Source organism: Eurosta solidaginis, chromosome 3, assembly GCF_040869045.1.
Source record: "Eurosta solidaginis isolate ZX-2024a chromosome 3, ASM4086904v1, whole genome shotgun sequence".
Taxonomy (NCBI): Eukaryota; Metazoa; Arthropoda; class Insecta; order Diptera; family Tephritidae; genus Eurosta; species Eurosta solidaginis.
In genome coordinates, this window is record NC_090321.1 from 73,779,561 (window position 1) to 73,797,227 (window position 17,667).

A 17,667-nucleotide genomic window follows, 5' to 3' on the forward strand; every position below is an offset into this window, starting at 1 on the left:
AGACCGGCAGACATCTCATTGACGTCAGCAGTATATTTGCTTATTCCTTAGTTGTTGACAATGTGATACTCTAAAGATCCAGCCATTCAGTTTCGTTGACAGAAACTTTTCCATATCCTTTCAAGAAGCAACACATAAATTTATGAGGACGAGTAGTGTAAAATGCGACTCCATTTTGTAATATTGACATCACCTGTTTGGTTTATTACATCATGGGAAACCATTATATTTTAATTGGAAATTAACATAAAAGCAGTTTTTTCTATTTATGTGACCACCAGTGTATGTGGTAAATATTTGGTTAAATTATCCTAAATAGGAAGATGGAGTGAGTGTGAGAGTTGGAGTGGTAGTATAAATGGTTGTGCTACTAATTTAGTGGAAGTGGGACAAAGATAGAGAAGGTGAGTTCACATTTTGAAATTAACGAAAGCCAAAGTTCGAGATCGGGACTACTAGTTGGTTATACGTATGAAATACATTATGCATTACTTATTCAAAGCTAGATCGTGGTGTAAAGCGGAAAATGGCACAACAGTCAAATGTCCGAGCTACTTGTATCGAAATTATTCAATCTTCTAAAAAGTAAATAAAAAATACACCTCTCGAAAATCATTGTGGGGGTATAACGTAATCCCGGGTAGTAAAATTGTGAAGCACAACCAAATGTAGATAACAAAGCTCTTTAATTTTTTAATTCGTTTAATATTGTGGCGAATGTTGACATAACTAGGCTAGTTAATAAAGGTACAACAACAATAAAGCAAGCTCCCACTCATGTGTACATGAACAAATCAATCATCATTCATACACTTACATACAAGGCAACGAAGAGATACTCACACACACAGATGTAGTCATCAGCCGAAGTTGTTACACATACACACGCATATATGTAGCTCAATTAGCAGCGCAAGCTGATTGGTTAGATTCAGTTTTGATTTAAGCACGCTACTGGCTGTGAAGTATAAGTGTTATTGTGACGCATACGTGTTATTGTTGAAGTATAAGTGTTATTGTGAAGTACTCTCAAAGTAGGCTAATAAAGACCATTTTGCATTATTGAATATTGGAGTTATTTATTCAACAGTTAAGCGATTCGAACGTTAGCAGAAGGTTGCAAATAAGTGGAGTTTCACTAAATTATAAAGTTTATATTGTAAACTTGATTTACGTACTTACATTTTTTAAATGAACTTAGCTAAAAAACAAGTTAGCTTTAAAAATGTAATTTATTGTATTGTCGACCTAGAAAATTTACATTTATCATTTCCTCATACTACATATATACTTATACTATACTATATATATACTATACCATATATATATATATACTATACTTATTTAATATATTGATTCAAATTTTAAAAATGTCTATTTAGGTCCCGATTTTAACTATCCTCCGGAATTTTATGAGCATACAGAGGAACTATGGAAAGATCGAGGAGTATTGCAAACATTTGAAAGATCAAATGAATATCAACTGATTGACTGCGCAAAATAGTGAGTTCATTTCGATCTTTTTTGGTTCTTTGGTATTAGTTGCAATTAAACCAAACTTATTTTAATTCACTGGGTAAACTATTGAATGTTCCATTTTATATTTGAATTCTGAATATCACGCATAAAATATAAACACACCCTTCTACAATTTAAGTACGTATTTAAAAATGCATGGATTTTTCGAAAATAGTAAACCTTAAAACTAGATTTCCTAACATCTTGCTTTTTACACATTCATGTTTTTGGCAGGAGTACAGCGAAATGAAATTTTAGGCATGAAGAATAGATAAACAGCCCAATTCCAAACAAAAATTCCTTGTGAGTTTCGCGCTTTTCCCATTCCGTGTTCGTGTTCTAAATAAAAAATCCTTGGGATTTTTTTCACTTGTCCCTTTCCTCTTATTCTGAACCATGATCGAAAAAAGGGAAAACCGGTTAATGGGGAAAAGTAAGTATTATAAATGTCATTGAAAGGGAGACTTCTCTGCCATTTTTTAGAAGTTTTGTCACTTGTTAAATTGAAGGAAATTCATCAAAATTATTATTATTATTCCATACTCCATTGGGAGCTTAGGGATTCAACAAAAGTTTTCCAATTATCTCTTCTTCGTGCTATTTGCCTTAATTCGTTAAACGATTTGCCAGTTTCCTGAAGAACCGTTCTCCTCCAAGTCATCCTTGGTCGGACCCTGCATCGTGTCCCTTGAGGATTCCAGGTTAAGGCAGCATGTGCAACGTCATCGTATGGCTTTCGTAATGTGTGGCCTATCCAGCCATATTTACGCTTCCGTATTTCGATATGTACACTGGTTTGGTTGGTGAGCCTCCATAACTCTTCGTTCGATATCTGCCATATCTGCATTATATATCTCAAGCAGCGGTTATTGAATATCTGCCATATCTGCATTATATTTCTCAAGCAGCGGTTAATGAAGGACTGTAGCTTGGCTTTAGTTTCAGCATTTACGAGCCAGGTTTCCGAGCCGTACAACAAAACAGACTTCACAAGTGCGTTAACAATTTTTATTTTTGTTTCAGTTCGAAGGTTGTTAGCGCGCCATACACCACGAAGTCTAGCTGACCTAATCATGTGAAAACGACTTCATAGCTTAAAAGGACATTAAACGGAAATGTGAAGCTTCTCAAGGCCAAAATAATGACATATCAATTTTAAAAATCGGACGTCAAATAACCAAGTTACAACGAAAAAACATTTTCGGCTGTATTTCGTAGGATCAATAAAAATTAAAAAAAAATTTTTCCGAAACCCTTTCAACATAATGTTCAAATTTAGGGGCGGACATTAGCTACTTTTTTTTATGGGGATCAACCCAGTCTAATGTATATTTGTAGTTTGTAACCATATGCGTGTGTATGTGTGAGTAACTACTTCGGCTGATGACTACATCTGTGTGTGTGAAATAGCTCTTCGTCGCCTTCTACATAAATGCTGCTAGCTTTAATGTGTACATATACATAAGAGTGGCTGCTTCATGTTTTTGTTGTTGCGTGATTGTAGAGCCACTTAACCTTCCTTAACCCTAACGTCATAGTCGTAACTATACCCAACTGCGCAAGGATTTTTTAAGAAGGTTTAAATATATTTTGGCATATGACGAAAAAGGAATTCAACTCCGCTTGGCCGCCAGAAAATTGCTTTGCTGAATGGATGAAAGCAACACCAGCGGTTTTGTATTATCGCGCAGCCTTCTTTTTGTGCTTATTGTTGTTGCCGCTATAGCGGTAAGGACACTCCCCGAAGGCCTTGAGGAGTGTTATTGATGTTGATGGTCCTTTGCCGGTTGCAGATCCGGTACGTTCCGGTAATACCTTCTAGGCCAAACCTCCCTCCCACCTCTAGATCCATCAGGAGTTCGGGTTCACCAGAGCATCGGCTGTTAATAAAACAGGATTCGCCACTGTTGGTGAGGTTGACAATTGGGTTGGAGAAGCTATATATTGCACTGGCAACCCCTTGAGAGGGTTGCGCTACACAACCCCTTGAATCATTTTGGTATTTTAGTCGCCTCTTACGACAGGCATACCTACCGCAGGTTTATTCTAAGCCCCCTAACCCTGGGGTTCTTTTTGTGCTTCTCTGTTGATGCTGCTGTGGCACCAATTTATTACTCATTTTGTCCAATACCATTCGAAACGCAATACTATGCATTGTTTGTATCTTATTTCTCAATTTTAAACGAATTCGCAACAGTAATTAAATTTTTCAATTACTTAAACAAAAATAGAAATGCCCAACAAATTTTCAATTGGCAGAACAGCTGACTTCGAAAATTAGAAATTCCTATTCCCCAATTATTTTTGTTGTCGGCGGCCACCGTGGTGTGATATGCCTACCACACCGAAGATCCTGGGTGCACGCAAAGCAACATCAAAATTTTAGAAATAAGGTTTTTCAATTAGAAGAAAATTTTTCTAATCGGAGTCTCCCCTCGGCAGCGTTTGGAAAGCACTCCGAGTATATTTCTGCCATGAAAAGCTATCAGTGAAAACTCATCTGCCTTGCAGATGCCATTCGGAGTCGGCATTAATAAAGTAGGCCCCGTCTCGCCAATTTGTAGAAAAAATTAAAAAGGAGCACGACGCAAATTGGAAGAGAAGCTCGGACTAAAATCTTCTCGGATGTTATCGCGCCTTATATTTATTTATTTATAATTATTGTTGTTATTGTATAGAAGAGAATTTGAATAATTTTTTCCGCGAGAATGAAAAAATGCGAGAAATTCCGAGGGAATATTAAGAATTGGGCTGAAGATTCGATTCTTAAACCTACTCAAACTTCTTGAGAATCGGTCGAGCGGTTTCGAAGGAGTTCAACCACAGACACTGTGCAACGAGAATTTTATTAATAAGATTTATATTATATTATTATATGTTATTTATTAAAATTTTAAAAATTTTGTTCTCTTTAATTTCAAGTTTTTTGGATCGAGTAAGCATAATAAAGAAATCAGATTATACACCAAGCGAGCAAGATATTTTACGATGCCGTGTTTTGACTTCTGGCATTTTCGAAACACGATTTCAAGTGGATAAAGTAAATTTTCAGTAAGTCAATATTTTATTTGTTCCGAGCTACATATATTTATTATTATACATCTTACACATTATTTAAAAAGCATGTTCGATGTTGGAGGCCAGCGTGATGAACGGCGTAAATGGATTCAATGTTTCAATGATGTTACAGCCATAATATTTGTAACTGCATGTTCTAGCTACAATATGGTATTGCGAGAGGATCCAACGCAAAATCGTTTACGTGAATCATTGGACTTATTCAAAAGCATTTGGAATAACAGGTATGCACGCAAATATAATGTAGTATATTTGTTTATTATAAATAATTATATATTTAAATAAGCTTTTATTTAAAAGAAAACTTTGCGTTATAACAGTAAATATGTGGAAAATCACTCAATCTATTTTTTTAATTGTGAAATCAACCTTACGATAGAAGCGACATCTTTCAATTTATTAGTTTTGGTAAATATATTTATTTCTCTACAAAAGTTAGCAGACTTTTATTAGTTTCCGAATCTAATTGTTTATTTGAGTTGATAGATAGAACTGATATCTTCTACTCCATTTTGAAAGCTAAATACATACTAAAGCATATGAGACAATTTTATATACAATTCATTGTGAATTCATACAAGTGACGAATGTTTGAAAAAAACGTTCACAATAGTGAACAGCATCGCCCATCTCTTCGGTCACTTAAATCATTTGCTCAATAGTGTATTTCAAACGTTTTGTAGACGACTGGTATATTGCATTATTTGGTTGCCCCCATAAAATAAGAAAACAAAAATTCAGAAATACTTTTTTTCAGAAAACTTTAGTCAGAACCCTTGTTTCAGAAAGCCAAAATCCAGAAGTCAAATTTCAAGTCAAATTTCAGAAGTCAAAATTCAGAAAGTAATCAGACAGCAAAAAAAAAAACATAAAATTTTGCGCAATTTGAATTTTATTTCAGCCTGGAACACAGCAATGTCGAATTATGGAATATGTATAATATCACCAAATTGGGTGAAGTCCGTACAAATAATTCTATCGACAGCCGTTTGGGACACACCCTAACTTATTTAATTTTATAAATAAAATAAAAAACGAACAGACAATAACAGAAACAAAACTGAAGCAATTTTCAGCTGGAGGCGAGTCATATCCGAAACGCAAGATAAAATATAAAGACTTCGTTTTTAAACGGTTTTATTTAGCTTGACTTGACAGGCTGGCTGGTTGGTTGGTTGGTTGGCTGGCACGAATTTTGTAATTGAAATTTAACTAACTTCCCGATAAGCTACAAGCTTGAAACTTGGAATATAGTTCAGAGCTCGATGCCAATGCAATAATAAGAAAAAATCGCCGCTAGGTGGCGCAAGGATCAAGCTATTCAAAAAAATCGTATTTATGGTCCGATTTAGCTCATATTTGGAACACATAATACATACAAGAATAGAAACCGACCTATGAAAAAAAAATACCGCTAGGTGGCGCAAGGGTCGAGATATTCAAAAAAATCGTATTTGTGGTCTGATTTGGAACACATAATACATACATGAATAGAAAGCGACCTATGATGTCCGATTTGGCTCATATTTGGAACAAATATTACATACAGTCCGATAGAAGTGACATCAAAATATTTTGGAGTTGGAGGAGGGACAAGCGTAGTCTTTGGAAGGATTATGTATTGAGGATTTAGATTGTAACAAATTATCAGGAAAGAGTCCTTGTAATAATGAGTCACTAAATGAACTAAATATAATGAGAAATAATAAGTAATTAAATAAAGACTAAAAACTTGAAAATAAAATAATTTAAAAAAAATTTAAGCTAAACTGTTTTATTTTTTTAAATTATTTTATTTAACATTGTAATTTCATTTGAAAAAGATAAACGCGAAAAGATTTAATTAATTACATGCTTTTTATTGCGCATAATTTAAAATTCTAGATTGTACTACTTTTTCTTTATCCATAATTCCTTCCAAATAAATAAACTTTTCTGAATTTTGGCTTCTGAATTTTCACTTGTGAAATTCGACTTCTGAAATTTGACTTTTGAAATTAAACTTCTGAGATTTGACTTCTGAGTTTTGACCTCTGTTCTGACTAATGCTTTCTGAAATGTTTTCCCGAATTTTTTGGGGGCACCGTATTATTTACATATTTTAAAATGTTTGCTTAACTGGCTGTTCATATTTTATCTATTAATTAGATTTTAGCAATGTATATTTATATGTAGTCTGATTTTCTGTATACACATTTAAAAGAAAAGCAGATTTGAAATAGAAATGGGCAATTAATGGCACTTCAAAAAAGAACAGTTCTTCCATTCTCTGGCTATTCGCGACAGCCATTCTCCCTGTCAGCTATTATTTGATACAATGGCGCATAGTCATAGTCAAAATAAAATAGGTTTTAAATTTAGTTGCAGCTTTTTGACATAATTTTCTATGAGATATCTGAAAAAAAGCCCGCAACTAAATTTCAAACCTATTTTATTTTGACTATGAGTAAATGACTAAATCTAGTTAATAGAGAAAACGGCCAGGCAAGCAAACATTTTTAAATATGTAAGTAATGCAATACCTCATTCCATTAGAAAAAATTTTTAAAAAACTATTGAGCAAATGATTTCTGTAATGGAACAGCGATTTAACAGGTGGTCGAGGCTGTTTACTATTGTGATCATTATTTAAACATTCGCCACTTGTATGCATTCACATTGATATCATCATATATATTATTTCTAATTGCTGTTTTTATGTACAGGTCCCTTTTTCTGTCTTATTTGGAATCAAAATCTATAAATAAAATTTTGGTTGTAAAGATGGAGGTTCGGGCTATTAGCGAGCTTTGGGCAACTTTGTTCGTATTGCTTTTGTTTAGCTATATTTTATTAAAATAATTTTTTAAAAATAAACAATTAGCACACAAAGAAATATATTTGTACTATGGCACTATTGTGAATATTTGAACTGCATTGGCGACAGCTGCTACCATACGCCCGATGACAGCGCAAGCTGTAAGTTTTAATTGATTGATAGAACAGCTGATTTCTGTTGATATTTGATAAGAGACTTTTATATTGGTTGCGCAAGATTCGCACGGGTCCGGCTCGTAAATATAGAAAGGTAGTTTCTTCTTTTTCTTGATCGCCATTGCCCCATTTGACATAAACTGTGCTTTGAATTTATGAAACAGAGCTACCATATTTTTAAAAAATAAATGTCCCAGAAGGATATATATTTTTTTGCAACTCTACTTGCCTATTTCTTTAATTGCTACGAAGCGTCTGAAATATGTATTGATTGCATGAAGCAAAGGAAAAACTCCTACGTAAGACTTAGGACCTCTACATACGAATAACTTTTTGTATATTTTTTGAATTTTAATGAGCTATTCTTGGCAGGTATTGAACCCAACATCGGCCCCAGAACATAAGTACCATCGCAAACAGAGATCGTAGTTTATTTTTGACTTAGCGCCTTAAGCCTTTGACAGGAGCTGCTAAATTTCATGGTGACAATAATGCGGGAGGAACCAAATAAACCTCCCGCCTTTTTTTTCAATTCATCAAATACAATGGAATTAAGTTGAAAAGAATATTAACACCTTGAAATAGTTTCGTGAAATTTTCAAAACTTCCATAGGCAGGTCATGAATCCCATTAAGAAGCACTACACTCTTTGAAGGACTATACAAGTTTTGCTTTACTTTCTAGATGCGGCATTTTAGTTGTATTTCAATCAGTTCACACCTTTTAATAGCTCTGTAAATATTTATCGTTGAATAAAAATACCCCATAAAAAATGAAAAATTTCCAAAACATACTTTTGTTGAGAGGGCAATGCTTTTTCAACATTTGACAAATTACATCTCTGACTACTAACACAGTCTGTCAAATACTTCAAAGTGAAATTGACTTGTTTTCTTGTATCATGAAAATACGGTATATGTCTGTGTTTCACGAGATCAAAGATTTTAAAATGTTGCCAATTTTAAATGATAAAAAATTGAAAAGCACAGATTTAAATTATTTAATGAAAACAGTTAAAGTTAAGTAATATTTTTTTCATTATTCATATTTGCAGATGGTTACGCACAATTTCTGTAATTTTATTTTTAAATAAGCAAGATCTGTTAGCTGAAAAAATCAAAGCTGGAAAGAGTAAACTTTCGGAATACTTTTCCGAATTTATCAAGTATCAAACACCAAGTAAGTATGGCAACACCAAAATTATAAAGAAAAGTAATGTGTAAATCGGTATATATATGTTTTGTGTGGAAGAAAAAAATAACGTATTAAATTCATACAACTTCGAAAATATTTCGAAATTCTAATCACTTTCGAAGTTCCAAATTTTTTTCGAAACATTTAATGACTGACGTACAAATTTGAAGTGAGTTTAAACTAGAGTTAAACTTGACTAGAATTTACCCATGCCATATTGGATGCCTAGGCTCAATATTGCAGTGCGAATTTAAGCTGTTGTTAAATTTAATTTCAATCTTTCCCTGCCACTATTACTTACTTACTTAATTGGCGCTTAACCGTCTAAACGGTTATAAACGGTTATGGCCGTCCAACAAGGCGCGCCAGTCGCTCCTTCGCTCCGCCAACCTGCGCCAATTGGTCACACCAAGGGAGTTTAAATCGTTTTCCACCTGGTCCATCCAACGGAGTGGGGGCCGCCCTCTACCTCTGCTTCCATAGGCGGGTTCCGATAGAAACATTTTCTTGGCCGAAGCATCATCTTTCATTCGCATAACATAGCCTAGCCAGCGCAGCCGCTGCGTTTTAATTCGCTGGACTATGTTGATGTCTGCGTATAGCTCGTACAGCTCATCATTAAATCTTCTTCGGTACTCGCCATCGCCAACGCGTAGAGGTCCATAAATCTTTCGAAGAACTTTTCTCTCGAACACTCCCAAAGCCGCTTCATCTGCTGTTGTCATGGTCCATGCTTCTGCCCCATATAGCAGGACGGGTACGATAAGTGACTTGTAGAGTATGATTTTCGTTCGCCGAGAGAGGACTTTACTTTTCAATTGCCTACCTAGTCCAAAGTAGCATTTATTGGCAAGATTGATTCTTCGCTGGATTTCAGTGCCCAAATAAACGAAGTCTTTTACTATTTCGAAATTATGGCTGCCAACAGTAGCGTGGTTGCCAAGGCGCATATACGCTGACTCTTTGCTCGATGACAGCAGGTACTTCGTTTTGTCCTCATTCACCATCAAACTCTGCCACTATTGCTGTTTACATAAAAGTTGACTGCTTACCACAATTAAAGGGACCAAAAGCACAGGTTTAAACTCTAGTTAACTTAAACTAGCACTGAAAACCCGGGCGGAAATATCTTAAAAACGGTCACAAAAGTTACATTCAAACCTGTTTTAAATCGAATTTGAATCCACATCTTACGGTTTGTTCTTTGCAGTTTTATTAACTGTTTTGAAATATTCAATTACCTTCAGTTCAGTTGTTCTAGGCTACTCGACTTGAAATCGGAACATTTTTATATAAATGGGAAAATTAAACCAGTTCAAATCGACCTTGAGGAAATTACTTGAATTCGAAAACTGGCACATGTCTGGTTATTTGATTTATTTTTTCTAAAAGTTGTAATACCACACTTTTTACAACAAAAAAGTTCTGTTAAAAAGTGAAGAGGTATTTTTTATGGAATATTTAATTCAGACCGTTAAAAATTAACTGATTTTGAAAATGTCTCGAAGTTGTAAAATTACAAGTTATTTTTCTAACATCATCATAAACTTGTAATTTGTATATAATAGATATAAGGAATCAGTCGCAATATTTTTTTATAATTTAGTGGAGCAATAAGAAGGTTCAGTTTTATACCCAGACTAAGTATTATTCGAGGAGCGATATCCTCCGAAGAGATTTTAGGGCGAGTTAGTGCAAAGCAAATGCGTTTTTAATCAGAAACTTTTCATGGCAGAAAAATACTCGGAGTGCTTGCCAAAGCACTGTCAAAGGGCGACCCCGGCTCGAAGGAGCACATCGTTTGTCTTAGAGTGGTGCTCTGACCGGTTCTTAACTTCGTCCCTTCGGTTCTAGTTGCCTGCGGAAGCCTTAAAAGCAAATCTCAGTATAACCTCAGCCTCTCGAATGTCATTTTTGTTCCTAACGAAGTTTCTTTGCTTTTCCTTAGGTACTGCAGCCTAGTGTCTCAGCCCAGTTAGCCTAAAATAAAAACTATCGTCAGTCCATCGATTGTCAATTCAAACTTATCCATAGCATTGAGTAGCGATAGTTTTCCAACACGAGCCAGTATGCATTAACTAAGTATTTCTAAGATTTTCGCTTTCTTATTTGTTTTCAATATACATACATAAGTGTGATTGATAAACTAAAAACAAAATCTAACAGTTACTCAAACGCTCATTATTTCTTCTTATAGGTGACGCTATAACAGAATCTGGGGATGACCCAGAAGTGATCAGAGCAAAATATTTCATACGAGATGAATTTTTGGTAAGAAAATATTACATTAATCAACAACGCGTACATTGTTGAGAAATATATTAAAAATAAAGTAAATTTTTCTTTGAAATTTGATAATTTAAAAAGTATTGAAATTCGAAAATTTATCACAATTTCATTTCTCTTAAAATGTTTTTAATAACTTAACGTATTATTTTAAGGTCCTTTTCGGTACCATATCGTGATTCTCCTTTTTTACTTTCTCGTAACTGTATAGAGAATTTTTCTGAAAAATTTATTTTTGCGACCATTTAGCTAATTTTCTGAAACATTTCGTAGCTGTTTCCAAAACAGTTTTCTTTAAGAATTCGGAACCCAAAAGCAATAAATTGTATTTCATAACAAAATTCACATGAACAGCCCAATTCTAAACAAAAATTCCTTGTGAGTTTTTCGCTTTTCCCATTCCTGGAATTCTAAATAAAAATTCCTTGTGAGTTTTTTCATTTCTTTCTTTCCTCCTATTCTGAACAATGTTCGAAAACGCGGAAACCGGTTATGGGAGAAAAGTAGGTATTATGAATGTGGCTGAGAGGGAGATTTCTCTGCCATTTCTTAAGAGTTTTTTTAACTTGCTAAATTAAAGGGAATGCATCAAAATAGTTAAAGGAAATTGGTTCTTTTAAGAAAGTACACTTATTTCTACATATCTACATTATACCACAATATTCTTTATTTTAAGTCGAAAAGTATATCATAAGCAACGGAAGAGCTCTTGGTATATTTGACGCAGCCATCCAGAAATTGCGCAAAGATTTTCTAACAAGGCTTAAATAGATTTTGGCATATGACGGAAGACGAATTCAACTCGACTTGGCCGTCAGAAAATTGCTTTGCTGAATGGAAGCAGGCAACTCCGGCGGATTTGTGTTATCCCGCCGTTTTCTTCTTGTTGTAATAACAGTGCTTCGCCCCATACAATGGGCACGACCACTCACAAATTGTCATCAAAGTGCTCTAACGGGAGTCCAAGGAAACTGGCTGTTTCAACAGGAGCGGACCATAGCATAGTACAGGTTTACAAGTATGATATGTATGAGAAGGAAACAATTCCCTTCTCTTTCTAACACACTGCAGTTTGACACTTCGGTCAGTGTCAAACTATTGTGGAACTCAGTGGAACATGCGTGGAACATGCCTTTGACACTGAACGAAGTGCAGAAATTACCGAGGTTGCTGTCGTGGAAAGCGACGCAGGGAAACAAAAAAGGAGCGGAATATCAGATATGGGTTGCTGTGATGGTAAATTTTTTTTAAACGAATTTAGTATGAAAATTAGCACTTATATGGGTCATACAAAAAGTTGTACAAAAGTCATGAATTGGGGTATCTGAGGACGCGTAGTTATCCCAGTATTAAGAATACAAACACGGGTGCTGAGTTTTTCTACCCGTTCAAAAGTTCTCCGCGAAAAACAGTTTGAAACCGAGGTCGACTGCAATAACCCGTCCAAAAATGAGGAGAGAGAAATGAAAATAGGCGTTTTGTCCTGTTATCAATAGCCTAAAGGCGAAAAAGTATTCGAATTATTTTAAGTGAGGCAAAAACGCGTCTATTAATACTTCCTCCAACGGTTTTGGTCATGTTTTAGCCATCGTCCCCGGTAATAAAGTATCACAATTTGTTAATTAAAATTGTCCAAAACATATGGATTTTAAGGAGAGATGTAATTAAGTGCTCGTTTGAAAGTAAATAAGGATATTTCTCTGTAATTTTACAATAAAAATGTTACGCAGTTTTCGTTAGCAGCTACTACACTTTTCTTGAACCTAAGACAACAGTGCCAAATAGCATCCACAAAAAAACGAACAAGAACAAACATTTTATCAGGTGAGCGTGGCTGTGTATGTGCGTGCTGTTACATATCCCACTTGTAGACCTGTACTATGGACCATAGGGAGATAGGTGTTAGAGGCGTAGGTTCCACATTACAATTGAAAAGATGGTTGGTGTCATGTGGGGACACATCACATGCAGGACGTAGGACATATGTACATTACGTATGTCGGGGTTGATTCTGGACAAGTAAGAGTTTAACCTGTTACAGTATCCAGAACGAAGTTGGGCCAGGGTGACTCGTGTCTCCTTTGGTAGTGTGCTTTCTTCTTCTACAAGGGTGGGATATTGCTCCTCTTCTTCTTATGCTCACCTGTTGATGTTGCTGTGGCACCAATTCATTACTCATTTCAGTGAATACTACATGAAATGCAATATTGTGTATTGTTTATATTTTATTTCTTAATTTCATATAAATTTGCAACAATAATTAAACTTTTCCATTTTTTAAACAAAATAAGAAATGCGCAACGAAATTTCAATTGAAAAAACAGCTGACTTCGAAAATTCGAAATTCCTATTCCCCAATTATTGTTTTCCCTAGGAGAAAAGAATCGGAGGAATTGTTCCGCGGGAATAAAAAAATCCGCGAGAACAAAATTCTGAGGGAATATTTAGAATTGGGCTGTAAAACTAAAAATGATAGTTTATTTAATAAGTTCAGAAAAATTTAAACAAAGTGACATCAGGACGGAGAAGGCGATAGGTGCCGATTATACCTTCTAAATCTCTTTAAAGACTTTTCTCCTGGAAGTGCGATTCGAACCTGCACTCCTGTGATCATTGAACGAACTGTTGACAAACACATTAAGCCAAACCTATGCCTTTGTTGTTGTGCAACTTTTCCCAATTGCTTTTAGCAATCTTTGGACAATAACACTTTACATGTTAGCTTCACTTCCCAAGGCAGTCGGTTCTATGTACCGGAGCGACTCTGGATTTTTCCCGACCAAGGACTGTCATTTCAGTGTGACCCCATCTAATTTGTTTCGTCCCTCCCACAAATTGTCATCCTCCCAGCAGCTCCTTGCAGCAGGACTGCTCCATATTCTCTTACTCCGGGAAGGCATCGAATCCAATCCGGGTCCGTCTCCTGACCCCGGTCCTGAGAAATGGTTTTGCTGCATCTGCCGGAAAAGAATCTTTTTAGGACGGTCATACTCTGTTCAGTGTGTCTCGTGCAAGGGATGGTTGCATCGGACAGGTTGTTCTGGGCTTGATCCCAAAACCCGACGTCCACGTAACTTTTATAAATCTTTTGTAGCTCCTTGCTGTTCACGCCCAAGGGCGTCCCGTAGTCTACGTCTAAGCGCCCCCACTACCTTCCAGCAGCCCCGCTGCTCAGCAAGCCACAACAAGTACCCGCTGCTGCTCGCGCCCCACGGCGCCAACAACTCAAACAGCTGCTACCACTCATAACTACAATCTTCGTTGTAGAGTAGGAAGCAATGCTGAGCAGCAGCCCCTGCCCCCGTCTTCTCCCCCCTCTTTTCCGGCAGCAATCGTGTAGGTCAGGGAAACAGACTCTTAGTCCCTACCTCCGTTTGCACCGTTTGCCAGCACAGAATATATATGTTTGCGACATCCGCCCAATGCAGCTCCTACCTTGGGTGGTGCCACTTCCCTAGATGTTCTGGTCTCCGCGACGGCAACCCCCCGACGGGTTTCATCGCGCCATGTTGCCAGGCCGCAAACTCAAATCATCCGGGTACCCCAATGCTTGCCCAAGAACGCCCAGTCCTAGGGCCACAACAGCAATTGCGTCCTGGCCTTCCCCAACCCAGGCGTAGTCACCCGTCACTTACCCCCAGAGTGGCGACGTCTCCCCTTATGCACTTCAGAATTCTGCAGTTAAACTGTAATGGACTAACTGGGAAGATTACGGAGATAGTCGATTTCATGAAGCGGCACAACATCCGCATTGCTGCGATTCAAGAGACTAAACTCACAGCAAGATCTGCATTGCAGAACTGCTCTGGGTATAACGTCCACAGGAAAGACCGCGAAAGTGGAAATGGAGGCGGTCTCGCGTTTATCATACACCACTCTGTGCAATATTGTATATTTGATCCTGGCATCGACCGCAGGGACAATGTCTTAGAACGTCAAGGCCTATCTGTCCGGTCAGGCGATGCAAACCTAGAAATCATCAACATCTACATCCCTCCTGCCACCTGCTGCCCCAGTGGATACCGCACTAATATCAGGGCCTTACTCGCTGGCAACAATCGCATTATCTTAGGCGATTTCAATGCCCATCATGATCTATGACATTCAAACTTGCGGGCGGACAGTAGGGGTGAGATGTTGGCGGATCAAATAGAAGAAACGACGTTCTGCACAATAAACGGAGACGTCCCCACACGTATGGTAGGAAGCTGTCACAGCTCGCCAGATATCTCAATCGTGAGTGCAGAACTCGTAAACTGCGTCAACTGGCAGCCGATGGTAACATTGGCATCCGACCACCTGCCCATACTTATTTCGCTTGAGCGTAACGCCGACTTCATCGTCACTGAAAAACGCACTTTCATAAACTTCAAAAAAGGAAAGTGGGAAGAATATAAATCCTTTACAGACAGCCGCCTAGCTGCCCTCCCTATCCCGACTGATGCCCGCCAAGGGGAGCGTGCCTTCCGTAAGGTCATTAAATCCGCCTCGGCACATTTCATTCCCGCCGGGAGAATTCCCGAAATCCGGTCCACTTCCCGGCGGAGGCCGCAAACTTAGCGAGAGAACGTGACCTTATAAGACAGCTTGACCCAGGCGACCCCCAAATAAGGGATATAAACCAACGCATCAGATTGCTTGTAGATGAACACAAGCGGGCGAAATGGGAGGAGCACCTAAGAGGTTGTAACCTCTCTACCAGCGTGGGTAAACTTTGGTCCACCGTAAAGTCCCTATCGAATCCGACTAAGCACAAAGACAAAGTTTCCATCGCCTTTGGCGACAAAGTGCTGTCGGACGCGAAAAAATGCGCGAGCGCTTTCTGCCGACAATATATAATGCATCCTACGGTCGACAAAGATAGACGGAGAGCCAATAGACGCGCACATAAACACAAATTCAGCGCGTCACCAATCACCATCACCGCTAAAGAGGTTGAGGACGCCATTGGTCGTGCTAAACCATCCAAAGCAGTGGGCCCAGACGGCATAGCCATGCCGATGCTTAAAAACCTAGGGAAAGAGGGGTTCAAATATTTAGCACATGTCTTCAATCTGTCTCTTTCCACCTTTGTCATACCTGAGAAATAGAAAATGGCCAAGGTGGTCCCGCTACTAAAGCCTGGGAAACCAGCCAACATAGGTGAGTCGTATCGTCCGATATCTCTCCTATCGCCAGTGGCAAAGACGCTTGAAGCCATTCTGCTCCCTTATTTCCAAGCAAATTTGCAGCTAGCCCCTCATCAGCATGGCTTCAGAAAACTCCATAGCACTACCAACGCGCTAAATGCCATTAGCACCCAGATAAATTGCAGTTTAAATCAATACCCCCACCATAGAACAGTACTCGTAGCGCTAGACCTATCAAAAGCTTTTGATACGGTCAACCATGGCTCGTTACTGCAGGACCTTGAAGGGTCTACCCTTCCCCCATGTCTTAAAAGGTGGACCGCAAATTATCTGGGTGGTCGGCAGGCATCGGTGCAATTTAGAAACGAAACATCAAAACCAAGGAGAATTAAACAGGGGGTGCCACAGGGTGGTGTCCTATCCCCACTTTTGTTTAATTTCTACATATCTAAGCTACCTTCACCACCGGAAGGAGTCACAATCGTTTCCTACGCCGATGACTGCACAATAATGGCCACAGGCCCAGGCCCAAAGATCGATGCGCTATGCAATAAAATAAACGGCTACCTCCCTCATCTCTCCAGTTTTTTCGCCTTGCGAAACCTGGCATTATCACCGACTAAATCTTCCGCGACCTTATTCACAACATGGACGCCCCAAATGTCGACCATTTTGAACATCCACGTCGATGGCACTACGCTACCGACTGTCCGACACCCCAAAATCTTGGGTGTGACGTTTGATCAGGATCTACATTTTGGTGAGCACGCAGCCGCAATTGTTCCGAGAATTCAGAGCCGTAACAAAATCCTCAAATCCCTCGCTGGCAGTACTTGGGGAAAAGATAAAGAAACGCTCATGACTACATACAAAGCAATTAGCCAGCCGATTACGTGCTACGCGTCACCCATATGGTCGCCAAGCTTAAAAATCACCCACTGGAAGAAACTACAGGCCTGCCAAAATACTGCTCTCAGAATCGCCACGGGCTGTCTTCTTATGTCCCCAGAACACCATCTGCATAATGAGGCGAGAATACTACCCATCAGGGAGAGAAATGAGATGCTGACCAAACAGTTCCTGTTGAATACCCAGAAACCTGGGCATCCCAACAGACATCTGATTGATGAACCAGCACCGCCTAGGGGCTTAAGGAGTCATATCCGTAAGCATTTTGAGGAAATACGGCACCTGAGAACCCAGCCGTATGAAGTGAAAAAACACAAGCAGGTCCTTGGTGAACTCCATAAACAGGCGTCGGACCTTTATGCCGGGAATTGCCCGGTGAATCCAGTACTTAACGAAAATTATCCAAAACTTGCGGAAGAGGAACGCATACTCCCCAGGGAAACGCGTGTCACTCTTGCTCAACTTCGTTCTGGATACTGTAACAGGTTAAACTCTTAACTATCCAGAATCAGCCCTGACATACAAAATGTATGCCCCGCTTGCAATGTGTCCCCACATGACACCAACCATCTCTTCAATT

At 38.2% G+C, this 17,667-nt stretch overlaps 1 protein-coding gene across 3 annotated transcripts in view; it reads left to right on the plus strand.

Moving 5' to 3' along the window:
* Galphas (G protein alpha s subunit) overlaps positions 1-17,667 on the plus strand; it is a 67,787-nt gene that overhangs the window by 37,323 nt on the left and 12,797 nt on the right. For all 3 annotated transcript variants that reach the window (XM_067772325.1, XM_067772327.1, XM_067772326.1), the window contains exons 4-8: positions 1,383-1,503; positions 4,441-4,569; positions 4,641-4,820; positions 8,624-8,748; positions 10,961-11,034. In XM_067772325.1, coding sequence (XP_067628426.1) covers positions 1,383-1,503; positions 4,441-4,569; positions 4,641-4,820; positions 8,624-8,748; positions 10,961-11,034 — 629 coding nt within the window. The remainder of the gene's footprint in view (positions 1-1,382; positions 1,504-4,440; positions 4,570-4,640; positions 4,821-8,623; positions 8,749-10,960; positions 11,035-17,667) is intronic.